Genomic DNA, 17,199 nt, shown 5'->3' on the forward strand with positions numbered 1-17,199 from the left:
TAAATTTTTCATGGCACTTGAAATGTCATATACACCTGCTTTAGACCTTAAAGTGATCATCAACAGAGATGTTTTCTAAAACAACCATGCTAAAGACTGATCCTGTAGTTCTTGCAGCTAGATAAAACACCGAAAATTCAACCTGAGTATCCTGAGGAAACAAAAACAAAATATAGGAAACTGAAAATATGTTGAAGTTCAGTTACTCCAGTCAATTATTCCCTTCCTACAGCAGTAAATTGGAAGTTGTCCATAAGCAGGTGGCTAATCCTTTATGAACACAATGACCACAAGGAGTTAAGGAAAGTACTAAAACATATCCAAACAAAAACCCCTACCCACTCAGCAAATGCAAATACATTTGCATTTGTTTTGGGGGTGGGACAGAATCTTATTCTGGTAACCCCTTCAAGAGCCAAAACATTATTTTCTCTACCTCTTTTTGCACTCCTCCAACAGTTTAGCAATCAAAAACTTCTTGGTGTGGAAAAAGCAAGATTTTTATTCTCACTTTTGCTATCCATAACTGCAAGTAAAAATATCCTGACATCTAATGAGTCATTGAAATCAAGCAATTGCACATAGTTCTCCATGTACCAGTATGCCTCTTTGTTCAAGTAAGATTGTAAGCAATTAACCTTCCTTTAAGATAATATGGTTTTAAGTACTTTCCTGTAAGCTATTAGCTTACTGAAAAATTTAGCTAGAATTTTACAGCAGATTTTCATAACCTTCAAGTCTAAAACCAGCTGGAACTATACTTACACCTGTGAACTTTTGCATTCTTTCTTGTTTTAGGCCTTTACTTGTTAATGTGAAAATCTAAAACCATCCCAAAATAACCTCAAGCTGGCTAAACTGTCATTATCCAAACTCATCTTCAGAAATACTGGAACTGACAAGGTGTAACACTGCAGGACAACACACTAGAAAACAAAGCTAAATTATAGTTACAAAGCCCTACACAACGTATCATGCTGAATGGAGTTCATCATGAGTATTGAAAGATGTGCCTTACTTGCTTCATCAGCACACAGCAAAATCCTTAATAGGACTTTAAAAAAATAAACATTACAAATGTCAGTAGTCTGGTGAGAATAATAGGACTCCTGCTTCTAAATCACAAGGATCCAGTAGAACTAGAGGAAGTTAGAATGGGGCAGGTGGGGAGGGAGGGAGGGTCTATTCCTCTAAGAAAAAACTCACAAAGAATGAAAAAATATACCAGGACTCTTCAAAATAAAAGATTAGATGTTGACAGATTCATAACAGTTGTCTATAAAATCCTGTATACTAATATTTTATATGTTTTTGTGAATATAAATCAACTGTTCACTCTCTCTCCCAGAGGTAGCATTAGTGGTAAACAGTTCAAAACCAGAAAAGGAAATATAAAACAACTTAATTTTTAAATGCCCTGAGACAGGACAAGGTGAATATTAAAGAGGCATGGCTTTAAAGAAGTTCTTGGAAAAATTAATGAGGAAAGGATAATCCAGAAATACCTCCTCTATTTCAAAATAGTCTGAGGTGCAATGGGCTTCAAGCTGGTCCTGGTCTTGCAGCCTAAAGATGCTCACAGGCAGTGTACTGGGGAGGCTTTTCAACTGGTCCAGTACAGCAGCTCTCACATTTTACTCATTTGTTTTGGTTTTGTCTAAACAAAACATTGTATTTACTTCTGATAAACACAGTGCAGTATCTTCCCACATTTGTTTGTTTGTTTTTCCCCAATAAGAGTTTCAGAATATAATATTTATTTCCTTGTGGACACCAAGCTTGCCAACATAGCTCAGCTTACACAGAATATACTACCCATCTGTAGTACTAATGTCTGGCACATTAATCACTTGGCTTTAAACAACCTTTCTATTAGATCATTTGAGTGCCCCTGCCATGACTTGGGAGATGGTGGGCACATTTAAAGTTAATATGGACACAGGATGCCAATTCTAGCTGTGAGAGCTCTCAGTCCATATATTTCAGCAGCTATAATCATGAGCTGTAGCTCATTGTGCTTACCATCAAACCTCAGAGGTTCCAAACTAAGCACCCAAAATCTTGAAAATCCACAATAAAGAGCAACTGCCTCAAGCTCAGGTCCTTTGCACACACTGGGCCTCAAAATTGGAAATCAGAACACAGAAGAGTGCAGAGGATTTTTAGTCCTACACATAAACATAAGCCAGTCCCTTTTGTTAGCAGTCATCACACACAGTTCTCTGTCCCATACACAGAACTAGGGGAGAGGAAAGCTGACACTGTAAATTACATTGCAAAAATCCCTTTTGCAGCATTTTATCCTTGCTGACATACCAATATTATCCTTGTATTTCACAGATAACAGCATCTGAGGTGAGCTACAGTGAAAGCCAGTTTAATTCCAAATTAAAATATAAACTAAATGCTTACCAAGAGCGGAAGGCTTCCGTCGCATGGAAGCTCTAATAATATCTGCTCCATGGATTTTATCTCTGTGCCTCTTTGACTTGGCTTCATAAAACCACTGTCCACTCATATTCTTTAGCTGAACATCATCTTTGACTTTTTCTGGTAAATGCCTGGGGAGAAAAAAAATAATGAAAAAATATAAGATACATACACAACCTACTTACCTGTGTGCAAAGAATAAAAGGGGGTTTGTTCTGGTGTGTTGTTGGGTTTTTTAACACTGTCTCAACATGCTATTGCCATATTCTGACCTGTTATTCTCCTTATTTAACTACAAAGGATGACAATGAGCTAGAGAGGGAAGAGCCTCAGCCCTGTTACTCTCTGTTGAAGCAATTCTTCACAAAAATATACTTTGCTATGATAAACTCGCAAGCAGAGATAGTCCTGGAAAAGCCTCCAATAACTGCAGATCTTGACTTCTTGCCCCCAGAGGCCAATTTTCCAAGGTTAAAACTGAGATAATTTAGCAGGGCAGCATCATAACAAATCTGTGCCAAAATTAAGTCCATGGCTCAGAAAATGTTTTTCCAGACTGTTCATATGTTACCACTTTTACACACACATTCCAAAAGTACACTGGAAAGATGGTGCCATTTTTTCCACAGGATACACAAAAATCTTTTTATGACTACAAGCCACAAAGGAAGACAGCATTACATGGAAGAAACAACAAAATAAATTTGTGTGGTTTATTAGTCTATGTGTGTCCATTAGATGAACTGCAACCATTCTAAATACTATGGAGCAAATTTTTAATAATTTGGTTTCAGGCTTCAGGGTCACCCTGCTTTTATGAAGCATACTTTAACAGAATAAAGAGTTGCTGTGTACAGTTTGTGAGAGTGTATTCTTTCCTCATTAGGCATATAAAACTTTAGGCATATGTTTATACATGGCCTGGAGACCAACCCGAGGACCAGAAAAGCTACTACACAGATTTATAGAGTACTCAATAAAAAAATTCAAGTTAGGCTTCATCCACTTTCTCCAATTATGTCCTTTCCATCAGTAAACAAACTAATAACAGAGTCCAAGGGAGAAAGCAAAAGAAATCAAGTTACTTGAAGAGTTTAACAATAAACATGGTCCACATTGCTGTGTGATGATGCTGTCTTCCAGAGTCCTGATGGTCCATCACAGAATGGTTTGGGTTGGAGGGGACCTGTAAAGGTTATCTAGTCTAACCCCAAGGATGTGTTCATGACAGTTTTATATTGCTAAAGTTTAGGAGAAGAAACTTCTAAGTACAACAAAGTAGCTATGATGCAAGTCCTTTTATTAGAGGTTGCAATAACCATTGCAGATAACCATTTATAGCAGAGCCAGCTACAACCCCCACACTATGACAGACCATCCTCCCTACCACTCAGCATCTCCTTCATCCTCAGATGGCCAGAAATGAAACTGCTTATTAGATTCATCAGCTGTATTAGAATTTGAATACCTAAACTTCTTTTTGAAAGTACTGCCAAGTCAGTCCCTCTTACTGTGTAAGTAACTTCTGTCTCAAATCACCTACACAGAGCTGAGGCTGCCAGAAGCTGAGGTCACCACGGGCATTTTTAATGCCCAGATTCAACAGTCCATAGTGTTACTGGATGTTTTAAAAATCTGGCCCTCCCTCTTGTGTAAAACTCAGTGCCTCTCCAAGAGCCAAAATACACACTTCTCAGATGCTGCAGGCCCTCCAAGTTGGAGCAGGAACACAGCAGTAGCTTCCTTCTGTACTCAAGCAAATATATTACTGAAGTATGAGCCAACTCCTCACTGCTCAGCCACTTTATGAACACAGGCAGCAGGAATAATGGAAATATAGCATGTAAGAATTTTTTACACATAATTGCTTCTCCCTTTCACCCTCTTTCCCATGTGTTATTTGCCTTCTCAGAACAGAGGCTCCTCAGGGATAGGGACTGGCTTTTCAGCTATTTGTACAGCCTGCAGGGCAGCAGAGCTCTGACCCCAGTCAGCGCTTCAGGGCAGTATGACAAGGTTCTCTAGTGGGAAGGTACTGACTCACAGGAGAAATATTCAGTGCCCTCACCCATAATTGATTCCACCCTTTTACCCCAAACACTTATCACTCCTTTCCCCTTTGTATACAGCCACTGAAACTAGGGTGTGGTAAGAGGCCTTTACAAGTCAGCTCAGACTTGTGGACAGGGACAGGACCCCAGGTCTCTCAGCTCTGTCAAGCCAGCTCACCTGCTTGTTGGACTCAGATCTGTGACCAATAAGCATCACATAAGCAGGGCAGAGACAGAGGCATGGATTTTTCATGGCTCTGGACTCTCATTATATGTCACCCATGGCCAGCACAGCTGACATTTAGGCTGAAAGTGAATGTCAGGCACCTTGATCCCAACCTTGCTTGCTGCCTATGGAATTTAAAGTACCTTAACTCCACCAGCTCAACAGGCCTGCTAGACTTCAGGAGATGATTATGCTTGCTAACCAAGGTATAAATGTGCTCTCAATTTACCCAATACTTCCTCTACAAATGACCAGTCTGGTTGATAAGGCTTGTATAGTAAAAAAGCCTACAGCAGCTGACCTACAAATTACTTCTGCCTTCTCACCACAACAGCACTGGACTTTTGTTAGCTTACTCATCTCTTCCACTATTTAGTTCCTCAAAAGATGGGACTGAGAGGCTAAGAGCAATATAAATATTCCCAGGCATTCCCCAGCCACAAATAAAGAAGCAGATTTCCATTATCAGAAAGACAATTAGTTCTGTCTTGGCAGGGGAAAAAAGCTCTTAGGCCTGAGTTCATCAGCATGTCATAGATTTGTAGCAAAAACAGCTGCTGAGTTACAAATGGGAATTTTTACATTACCACTTGAATTCTCAGTCTCTGCTATGAAAAGGCCTTAGCAGTAAGTGCAAACTGCTTCCACTGTGTGGGCATGTTTGACTGCTAAGCATTAGATTTTAGTTGTGGTTTATCCTGAAAGGAACTGAAACAAATCAGTCTGCAGTCATGGTTTTCCTCCGCTACATGTGCCTCCCAGCAAGATTAGATACTAAAAGTTGACTCTGTGTCAGCTCCCAAGTCAACAGAAATGCTAACAAGTTCTTTTCACCTTGGTGACCAAAGCACCAGTAGGCATTCAGATCAAGATTCAGATTGCAGGCTCACTTGCCAATTTTGCAATTAGGAGGAAATACAGTGATGACTTTCCATATGACGGAAGCCTGTACTCTGCAGCTCCTCAGCGAGTGTTAAAATGTCAGTCAGCCTATGCTGCAGTTTTCAAAATAAAACACCCTAAGGTTATAATAAAGCTAGTTCCTGTTCCTTCTATAGAAAGGATGAAAGTCTAATTCTATAGGAAGGATTAACTCTTCTATAGGAAGGATTAAAAAGAAATGAAATTAAAATTAAAGGATTAAACTCAAGAAAATGAAGGTACCTTGTTAAAAGGAATTAACTCTAAAATCCTCTTTTAAAATAAGCCCGAGTTCCTTCATTACTTAATATGATTTTTTCACTATCCTAGGTGAAACATTTTTAATGTCAAGATGATAATTTTGTCATCCCACAAGGACACAAAGTACACATTGAATGGGCACACAAAGCAACTGTCCAGCACTGTGCAGGAAACAGAAAATCTACACAAGAAGTAACTGGGTTGCTTCTCCCCATCTCCAGAACATCTGAGTGTGGGCTAAATCACATGGTACTATAAGGCAGGAAATCTGCTCTGATATAACCAGTCCATGCCAACCTCCCTATCAGCAAATCCAGATTGGTTTATTTTATACTTTATAGTCTAGTGTAATAGCTCATTGCATGCTAGGGTGAAGTGATAATGACTTCTGTTTCTTTTTTTGAAACAACAGTTTCAATAGACACATCTAGCAAGATACATCTGTCTCTAAAACTGCTCAGCAACACCTCCTCAGGAGCTCTCAGTTCCTTCCCTCCTTACTCATACTCCACATCACCAACCTCCACAGAATTTAAAAGATGTGACAATAGACAACTTATTAACTTCTTTTACTGCCTTATTCTTCAAATAACACCTTAAACTGAGCTTTTCAGATGGGAGAGTGTGTTGTGCCAGTACATTCTGAGACTTCCTATGACAAACTAAGAAGCAGTTAAATTAGGGTCTGTGTTTGGCTCAGAGAAACATATCCATTAGCCTTGCACACTCCCAATTCTGAACATGCAGAAAAAGAACCTCAAAGGCTTGTCACAAAACAAAGCTTTTTACCAGGCTGATATCATGGCCTTATCCACAAATTCACTTCCAAAACCTCCCTCCTGAAAATGAAATACCAAAATGAGTAGAGAATGTGGAAGGAAATAGAATTTTGAGGAATTTATCCTCAATTTTACTTACATAACAACAAAGATCAAACCAACAAAAAGATGACAAAGGATTTAGGTTCTTGGTTACCTTCCAAACACAGCTAAGATGAACTTTTTATAGTATCAGCCATGCAAGTATAGGAGTAAAAAGAATATTAGACAAAGCATTCTAAGTATCAGATCTGATTAGATTAATATAATCTTTTCTTCTTTAACACTGGGAAACAGTCATAAAAGGTCTACAAGGCAAAAGAAGCAATTGTTTAAACATTCCACTCTGCATACACATGTTTAGGTAAGGATAGGTCTCTTCTGGTATTTAGCAGAGAATTACACCTTAAACATTTGTAACAAGCAGTCCCAAATTGAGAATATGGATTATTCTTTTTGCATGGTAGCTACAAATATTAGATATTTTTAAAAATCAATTACTGTTTGATTGGTTTAAGCGATAAGGCAATATAATTTTAAAAGGTTGAGGGCTATACTAGGAACAATGAAGCAAACCAATGAAGTTATGCAACCTTTTGCCATTGTTGTCATCACGATACCTCTTCAGCAAACACCTCTATAATTCCTGCCTTTAGGGTCTCTTTGGATAGTGAAGTTGTGGGTAGGTAGAACTAAGTGGAGACATGAGAAAAAGGCAGCCTCGTTCTCTTTGCAGTTCTGAGTGTTCTCCCATTTAATGCCTATTCACTTCACAAGTCTGGGTGTGTTAAATCTACTAACAACACCCTGATGAATTAACATCAGGTAGCATCTTGCTTTTGGATCCTTGGAGACCTAACTAGGCTGTAGTCAGCATAAGGCTTGATGACTAAAAATACATACTGACATTTATTCTTGAAGTCAGAAGGGAAGACAGACACATCCAGGCCTGAAGCATTATAACAAGTGAGTTATGTGCTCATAGGTGTGAGATCAGTCACTTGATACTGGAGAAGAAGAACTGATAGCAGGCAGCTCTGTTTCCCACTGAAACAGGGTCTCCACCAGAGTATGAATCAAATCACCAGAGTATGATCTCAACTTCTGTGCTAAGGAAGTGCCTGCCGAAACATACTGACAAGATTAACTCTGCTATACACCATTTCTCTCCTAGAAGATGGCCCTGCATGGGGCACCAGACTGGCATGTGGTTCCCATACTTCACTGAAACCATATATACATTCTGCACAAAAGATAGAGACCTTTGTTTTCATACGCTTTTTCTGCTACATCATCTGCATCAGGACTTACAGTCTCCTTTTAGTCAAGCTTGGAGTAAGCTTCATTTTTCAAATAATATGCTATAAATCATGATGAAGACACTCATAATATGTAAATTTGTCCAGGCATTTCTTACTACATTGAAGTCTTGCTACAGTTTTCCTGAATGGTATAAAGTTAGACTGTTCATAGAACAACAGAACAGTAGGGGTTGGAAGGGAGCTCTCCAGATCGAGTCCAACCCCTTTGTCAAAGCAGGATCACCTTGGGCAGGTCACACAGAAATGTGTCCAGATGGGTTTCAAGTCCAAATGACTTGAAAGTCTCTAGAGAAGGACACTCCACAACCTCTCAGGACAGCCTGTTCCAGTGCTCCATCACCTTTATAGTAAAGAAGTTTTTCCTCAAATTGAGATGGAACTTCCCTGTATTCCAGTTTGTGTTCACTGCCCCTCATCCTATCAAAGGGCAGTACTGAACACAGACTGGGACTTTCTTCTTGACACCCGCTCTTCATATATTTATAAACATTAATAGGATCCCCTCTCAGTCTTCTCCAGAATAAACAGCCCCAGGTCACACAGCCTGTCCTTATATGACAGATGTTCCAGTTTCCTGATCATCCTCATAGCCTTCCACTGAACTCTCTCTAGTGTATCCCTGTCCCTCTTGAACCACAGAGCCCAGGACTGGACACAGTAGTTAAGATGTTGTCTCATCAGGGCAGAATGTAGAGGAGGAGAAACTCCCTCAGCCTGCTGGGCAGACTCTTCTTAACACATCCCAGGATACCTTTGGCCATCTTGGCCACCAGGGCACCTTATTGTCCCATTAATAACTTACTGTCCACCAGGACTCCAGGGTCCTTCTTGAAGCTGCTTTCCAGCAAGTCAACCCCTAATCTGCACTGGTGCATGGTGTTATTCCTCCCCAGGTACAGGACTCTACACTTGTTCTTGGTTCCCCTTTGCCCAGCTCTTCATTCTATCCACATCTTGCTGAATGGTTGCACAGCCTTCTGGTGTTATCAGCCAATCCTCCCAGTTTTGTCTCATCAAACTTGCTGAGGACACACTCACACTGTTCCTTCATTCAGGTCATTGATGAGGTGTTGAATAAGACTGGACCCAAGGGAACACCACTAGTTACAGGTCTGCAGCTAGACACTGCACCATTGATCACAACCCTCTGAGCGTTATTTTTAAGCCAGTTCTCAATCCATCCCACCATCCACTCTTCTAACCCATACTTCCTGAGTTTACCCATGAGGATATTATGGGAGCCAGTGTCAAAAGCCTTGCTGAAATCAAGGTACCCAGCACCTACTGCTCTCCCTGCATCTACCCACTCAGTCACACCATCATAGAAGTCTATCAGATTAGTCAAATATGATTTCCCTTTGGTGAATCCATGCTGGCTACTCCTGATAACCACCTTTTCTTCCATGTGCTTTCATGTTGCTTTCTCAACATGAACAGAGGTTATATAGAACAGAAGGTAGGAGTCTTTCAGGGTCTGTCAGCCTTGACAGTTCCTATTACCTTCCACTTGTTTCACTTCTATAACAGGCTTCCACTGTTTAGTTTGTCTGCTTGTTCTAAAGAATTTGCACAGTGGTTTCCCAGTGGCCTCCCCTCCCCCTTCCCTCTTTATGCACAACCCAAGAAAACCTTCACAAGGAGAAAAAGACAACACAAAATCCAAACAAACAACAAAGCCTTCACAAGGAAGGAACTGCTATACTTTGACAATACACCTTGGGAATTAAAGTCAGCCTGGACAGGAGTACAGGGTGACCTGATTCTGGGAGGACAGGTTGCTAGAAAGTATGTGCATTCACTCACAGGTTCCGCTGAAATGTGGTGTTTTCAGTACTTTATGGGCTTCCAAAGTAGATGAGTAAAACATAAAACCAGCCCTGATCAAATTACAAGCCACAGGACACATGCAAGCAACTCTAAGTGAGCAGAAGAGACCCCATCATAGCTATCTCAAAATTACCAGCAAGGTAATTAACACCAGCAACAAATTAACACTGTGCTAAAGAATAGGCTGCATTTTAGGATTTCAGGCAAGCTACAAATCAAGGTTAACCTACTCTGAAGACAAAGGCTTCAGGTTGGCAGTCAATAATGCAATACAGTGCCAAGCACAAACATGTGATAGAGATCCTACAAAGACAGCTTTTGTACTGCAGGGAAAACTATTTAGTGAGGGAGTTCTCATTTTAGAGGTTAAAAAGCCTCATCAGTATCCACTTTTTCCTTTAAGCACACTCTTCTACCATTCAAAATAAGCCCCATCCACCCTGCTTCACTAGCTGTTCCAGACAAGCATCATCCAGTAAAATAATCCATCTGCTACCAGTAGACAAGGTAGTGATCCATGCTGGGAAGTAAAGGTATCAGCCCAGTTCCCAGTATAGTCAAAGGCCACATCTGTTACCAAAACCAGTGAGTAGAATCTCTTCCTTAACCCCAGTTACTGCACCAGATTATGATGAAAACAGTCAGAAGAGGCTGAAGGTGAAGAGGTGATACCAAGGTAGTTCACTGTTACTTTGTTCTAATGAATCTGGCAGAAATGACAGAGGATTTAGAAAAGCTTTCTGGAGGATATATATCCCCTTATTTTTTTTAATCTGACCAGTGGTAAGTGGAGACCTTAAGCAAAAAAGAAGTTTGCTCAGGATAAAGTAGGTTTGTTTTGTTGTTGTTATTTTTTAATTAAATATATCTCTGGAGAGTAACCCACAGTCCATCAAACCCACCAGTCACTCGGAAGGCAGCTGGCTTTGTTAAAAAGGACAAATAGAGGCATGTATATTTTGCTAGGGACTAAAATTGTTCTACTTACTGCATTTGATTCTAGGCAATGTTATAAGGGGGAATTAATCCAGAAGACATGAACCTTTAGCTTTTATGCCCAGACAGATGTACCTTACAGCCCAAAGAGGAACATTCTCATGTGGGTGTATTTGGGTACTTACATACCCAAGAAATCAGCAGCTGTGAATCCCTCTTGATACTCCGATTATTGCAAAATCATCTCAGAAATCTTGCCCCATTAACACATGAAACCATGCATTTAAAAAAAAATAAATTTCAAACTCTAAAGCTAAAAATGGAAAAATAAACCATAGAATAAGTTTCCTTTATTTGAAAAAAGGTTGTTGCTGAACTGATGTGCTGGATCCCCTGGTCTAAGGTAATAGGAAATGCCTCTGAGCTTCTTTCATCTCATGCAACCACCACACAAAGCCAAGCAAAGGAAGGAAGGTATGGGCAGCAGGCAAATGTAGTCTTATCCTCAAGCTCCTTTGTTGGAATCCTCCTGGCTGCTCACACTGGGATGGAGCTCTCTCCTTCAGCAGATCTGCTCAGCTACAAAGAGTTCAGCCAAGGGCAGAAGGAAAGAGCTTCCAGAATGTCTCTGGTTTGACTGAAGGGAATCTCCAAGCACACACTCTCAAGTATACATTTTAACCATGAGCACCTTATACATACTAAGAAGTAAGCCTGTTAAAAGTTCATCAGAAGTCCCTGGCATAACCACTAGACACAGGCACACGATTTCAGAACTAGTTAGAAAAAGCATGAGTTTCAATTAGTAACATCTAATTTCTATTTCTGTACAATATGTCTGAGAAGCATGTGAAAGAAGATTTTCTGTTTAACAAGAGTAGATACTAAGATCTCTCAGTCTGAATTTTCAGCTAGAGAATTCAAGTCACCTAATTTTTAGTCTATTACAATAGTTCAAGAGATTTTTTTATCACTAAAGGTAGATTTTATGTGAGCTCTTCTCACATTATAAGCCTTTTGTTGACATTATTGTATGGCCTAAAAGCAAGAATTAAATATGCTGCCAAGTGAGTTAGTTGTTGGGTTTTTTTAAAGATGTTTATGAAATCATCTCCACAAGAAATATAGGCTTTAGTTCCTTATTAGTCACATCACTTATTACTAGACTAATCTGAATCCACCAAGACTTAAAGATAACATCAGTACCCTTAGAAGAATGTCAGAATCATGAAACTAGAGGGGATGCCCTGATGACACCTTAACATACCCTTAGCTCTAAATTTAGGGAATGTTATAGTTATTTGTGGCAGCTCCAATAGAGCCCAAGCAAGGTCTCAAAAAGATTTATTTCAGTGTGAATCAGAAGATACAATGGCCTTCCTAAGAGACTTCAGTTAGACACACAAAGTGTCATTTTGCTTACTGGCCAGGACAGACTGCAGAACACAGACAAATATACTGTGCTCTTGCCTTGCCTGTAAGCCACACTTCTTCCAGGGGTTGCATTTTCATTCATTTACAGATGCTCAAAACATTTACCATGAATCAGTGCAAATAATATATATTAACAGTTTTCTAAGAAAAAAAAAGATGCATGAGCATGAGATTTAACTTTAAAAGGAGTCCCTAGGCAATGCAAAAGAATGACACTTCAAAATTATGAAGTTATAATTGGTGCCTAGTTACCTAACTGTGGAGACACCATCAAGCTGCCACGGTCATTTGGGTGGATACGGATTACCTACACTGAAAGTTTCTAAAGCATTTGGAAAAAATAACCTGAAGGCAGAGTAGGAAAAATGGCAAATCTGTTCAGAAATTAAAAAGTTCACTTTGAAGGCACCTCTAAGACAGCCTCTCTAAACACTTTTATCTAAAATCAGCCATTTAAACTTGAACTAATACCCATATTCAAAACCATCTCCACCAGAAACCTTGCCTCTGTTAGACGAACCTTCAAAACTTTCACATTTAAGAGAAAAGAAGATTTTAAGAATATATTCTGGTAATAGTCATCAAACACCATGCTCACACTACAGTGGCAACCCCATTCCCCCAGTGCCAATATTCAAATCACCCCAATACCTTAAATATACTCCATCCTAGGAAACACAACACACAAAAAGCCTTCACCTTGACAGTCTACACTATAAGGAAAATTGCCTTGAAAAGTGACAGCAGGGGATTTCCATTAAAGCTGAGCAGAATCAAGAAGCCATTTACACTGGGGTTTCCACAGCCATACACTCCCACTGAGCATTATGAGAAAGGTTAAATGTATATTGCACCCAGCAGAACCAGACCCCTGAACCTCTCTTTTTTTCTTTGCAGTGCCACGCCAATGTACATATTAAAGGGCTTTGGCACATGGCAGTCACCACCCACCACACAAACAACTCCACATTTCCCCAGCACTAAACCTCTTCATCTCACACAAGGAGCAAACAATCCCAAGCACAGCCAGCAGTGGCCCTGGGAAGGGCCAATAGCCACAGCAGGGAACCCTGTCACAAAGGCAACCACAACAGCTTTCTGCCTCAGACACACTGGTGCCAAGGATCAGCCACTCCACCACATAAGAGTCACCCAACCACAATACACATACAACTTCAGACAGATGTATTTATGTTCCATATTACTGTCTCCAGAAAGGGCCTGAATCTGTGTTAACTCTGAGCTACACAACTGTAAAAAGAGTTAGGAGCTGTGCTAAAGTAACTGCCAGGAAATTAAGTGATGTGCTTAGCCCACTCATTTGTTCAGGACTTGAAGCCTGGATGGTGCAGGGTATAGCAGAGATTCCCTAGGAAAAAAAAAAAAAAAAAATCAGCAATATGCTGAAAACAGTTTCTAGTTTTGTCAAGCTGTTACTCAGCTCTTCTATCCTATGCCATTTTCCCTGGCCCCAGCAACATTGTCATTCAGGGGCTGACAGCAGCTCCTGGGGCAATGAAGCAAAGAAAGGCATCTTCTTGCACTACAAATACAAAAAGATGTGATGTCTTTTAATTTCCTTGCATCATCATAATTTCTCTTGCCATCTGAGTTTTCTTCCCCATGAGAAGAAAGTGTCAATATCCCCTTCCCTTCGGGACAGACCTCATCAGAGGTCAAAGAGGAAACAGGCATGCTGTTGGCAGAACCATGCTGTTCCTAAAAAGTATCACCCTGATTCAGACCACCCAATAGGACCCACAGGATGAGGCAAAAAGCTACTATAGTACTCAACAAACCAAGAATTACAGCAAGCTGCTTGCACTGGGTAGTATAATCAGCATGGGTTTACTACAGATAAGCAATATCAGTAGCTGTTAGCAGAGATGGGCTGGATCAGGTGACTTCTGAAATTCCACTAAGAAGTTGCTCAGAAAGGATTTTGTCATGTTAACAGTTTGTCCAGGATCCAGGAATATGGCACAGAGTATTAGAACACCCTTCAAACATCAGAATTTCTTCTGTGGGGAAAAAGATTATGTTAAAAGACTTCCATTATATGCACATACAAACAACACTTTGTCAGGGTGTGAAGTTTATGATGACATTCAATCCCTGCCTTTGGAATCTTCCAGGTGTTCAAACCTAGAATTTGAACTAAAACAGTGAAGCTCTTTGGCTGGAGATATAATTCGTGTAGTGTTTCAATATATAAAAAGTAAGCTCCATGTGCTATGTCTATGCAGAAACATCAGCTTCATATGTAAGCTTCCAGCTTCTCAGAAGTTATAATTCAGAAACCAGAAGAGACATCTTATTGAAGAAACAAAACATGCTGATTACAGGCTGCTACAACCTGCAGTCCCTTGCATTTTTCCACCACACCCTCTTTGAACTAGAATTACAAACAGCAAAATTGAAGTTATAAAGACAAAAATACTTGTTGAAAGCCCTTTCAGACCACTACTGAGAATGGTTTTTTTGATTTTCTGTTCCAGGGAGGGTTCCTTTCCACAGATACTGTTTTCAAATGCACATTTACAATTACTTTGCCTTCCAAACCTACAGCCAGTGGTTTTCTACCTAAAGAAAAGAAAGTGCTGGTTCTGTTCCAGAAAAGTCAGTTTTCTGCTTGTTGAAGCAGAAGACAAATCATGTGGTAAAAACATCTCCTTCTCAGGTTGCATTAAGATAGTGGGGGGACAAATGGCAATAGCATTGCCTCTAATGATTTAACCTTCAGTCTTCAGTGAAGCAAAAGCCTTGAGAGGAGGAGAAGCTTTTTTAACTAGGAGAAGCTACTGGTTTGCTTTTTGTTATTCTTATACTGAAAGAAGCAAGAGGAATAACAACACAACGTGCTGACCACATACTGACCAACTGACCTCAAGGCTGCACAAGCATACTCAGCAAAATGAGCACTGCTCTTGGGACAAGTGGCAAGCTGCTGTTTCATTTGCTGGGTAGGCTATGTTGACATAATGGGCATTTGTTAAAAAAATATTTTTCAGCAGAAAAGAAGCATCACAGATGCATCATTGAATTACAGAATAGAATTGTTTGGGTTGCAAAAGACCTTTAAGATTATCAAGACTGTTAACCTAGCATGCTGCCAAGTCCACCACTACACCACGTCCCTAAGGCATGGTTGGAATAATTTTAAAACATGTAAATAGGAAATGCACATCTTCATGAGGAACATCATAATGAGAAAGAATCATAGAGAAGATTACTGAATCAATGAAAGAAAATCCTGCCTCAGAAGTGAGCTGTAAACATCTATTTATGTTACAGCACTTTGACTTTTCAACACCTACTGCTCCATTTTCTACTACTCATCCACTTGTAATTTTGTGTACCCTGTAATGGATAACTTCCTTCACACTAAAAGAAAAACAAAACCAAAAAAACCTGACTACTAAAAACCTCATTCTTGATCTGGTAGCTATCTATATTAGCTGAAACCACTATTTGACTGCTGTTTATGGCTTTGTAGATGGCTTTCTCAAAGTCATCTGGGCAAAACTGCTTCCCATGCATGCACTTCTTTTCTTGGCAGCTACTCTAACAGTAGCTCTAGGAAAACCTCCCAGCAGACAAAACACTCTGAAATAACAAACAACACATTGCTCCATCTGTGCCATAAATGGCAAATAGCTGCCTTCTCTGGACTGCAGCTCCAATGCTCCATGTTTGAGGTTTAACTTCATCATGCAGACATATCACTGACTGCATCCATACTGATACTGATACTGCTTTGTTTGAGGCACTTGTAGTCCTTTTGAATCAATCACTCCACTTATTGCATGTTCAGTTTCCATAGGTTTTGATACATGCCAACAGAAGCCTTTTCTGAGGAAACCAAGCCAGGTGCATATCAAGCCAGGTGCATACCAGGTGTGCTTGGCCCCTTAGGGAATTTTAATCCAAAGCAAAAGTTAGCCTTTTGGCCAGTAATGAATCATTTGTGTGGCAGAGGCATTTCATCCAGAAACTATGCTAAATCTAGTCCAGAGTAAAATGGGGCCCTCAGCAACAACTATTTGTATTTACTCCGACACTCTGAGTAATTCAGTATGTGAACTGTGTAGGTCTTCTTAGGATAACCCTGGGTGTTAGAACCCTTACCTGACTCTCTCCTCTTCAGCTCTTTTCAGCTCTGCATCCCGTTGCAGCACCTTCATTATTGCCTCTTGTTCCTCCTCTGTTAGGAAGCTTAGGTCAATCATCTTGTTCCAAGTGTAAGGGCAGGTAAAGTGTTCAGGAAAATCTTAAATCCTGTCTTGTAGTCTTCTTAAAAGATGTAGGGAAAAAAAAGCCTCTTTCAGCAGGCACTGTGAATCTAGAAAAGGTTACAGTCAGTGGTTTAAAGAGTCCCAAATGTTGTTTTCTTGCAGTAGAGTATATGTGTGATTTTCTAGATGACAGACTTTTGGGAAAATATTGTATTCCTTCTTGCCATTGTAGTAAGGTCTCCTCAGCTTGTCCTCTCAGTTCTGCCTTATGGAATGACAGTTCATTGACCTAGCATATCCAGTCTTTAAGAACAAACAAAACATTCCCTAAAAAAGAGACAAAGAAGAACAGGCTGTAATATCAAGGCTTAAGGAAGTAGATTATATATGCATTTTTTAATTAAAAGAAACAAGTTTTTCAGTGTGATTAAACTAAGTTCAAATGGTCACTTCAAGTCAAACCTGTTTTACAGGCCTCTTAAACAAGATGGCCATGAAAATATATTCCCTTCCAATATAACAGCTCACACCCTAAAACACAGAACCAAGTGTCATTCAAATGATACATTTTAAAATAAGCACATTTTAAGTTTGCCTTTAAGTCAGCAGAAAAATCTGGAGAAGAGGGGAGGTGAAAAAAATAAAATCAAGAGCACTTACTGCATTCATTTGAAGTCAAAACAAACACAGATGTGTAGTCACAAGTATTGACACATTCAAGAGCAGACAAGAATTCTG

The 17,199-nt window shown here is 39.8% G+C and overlaps 1 protein-coding gene across 1 annotated transcript in view; it reads right to left on the minus strand.

Moving 5' to 3' along the window:
- Positions 1 to 17,199, minus strand: part of SYTL2 (synaptotagmin like 2) — a 56,789-nt gene that overhangs the window by 24,892 nt on the left and 14,698 nt on the right. The window contains exons 2-3 of the mRNA XM_030454185.1: positions 16,355 to 16,788; positions 2,413 to 2,561 (exon numbers count right to left, since the gene is read on the minus strand). Coding sequence (XP_030310045.1) covers positions 2,413 to 2,561; positions 16,355 to 16,455 — 250 coding nt within the window. The 5' untranslated portion in view covers positions 16,456 to 16,788. The remainder of the gene's footprint in view (positions 1 to 2,412; positions 2,562 to 16,354; positions 16,789 to 17,199) is intronic.

This window comes from Calypte anna, chromosome 1 (genome assembly GCF_003957555.1).
Source record: "Calypte anna isolate BGI_N300 chromosome 1, bCalAnn1_v1.p, whole genome shotgun sequence".
NCBI lineage: Eukaryota > Metazoa > Chordata > Aves > Apodiformes > Trochilidae > Calypte > Calypte anna.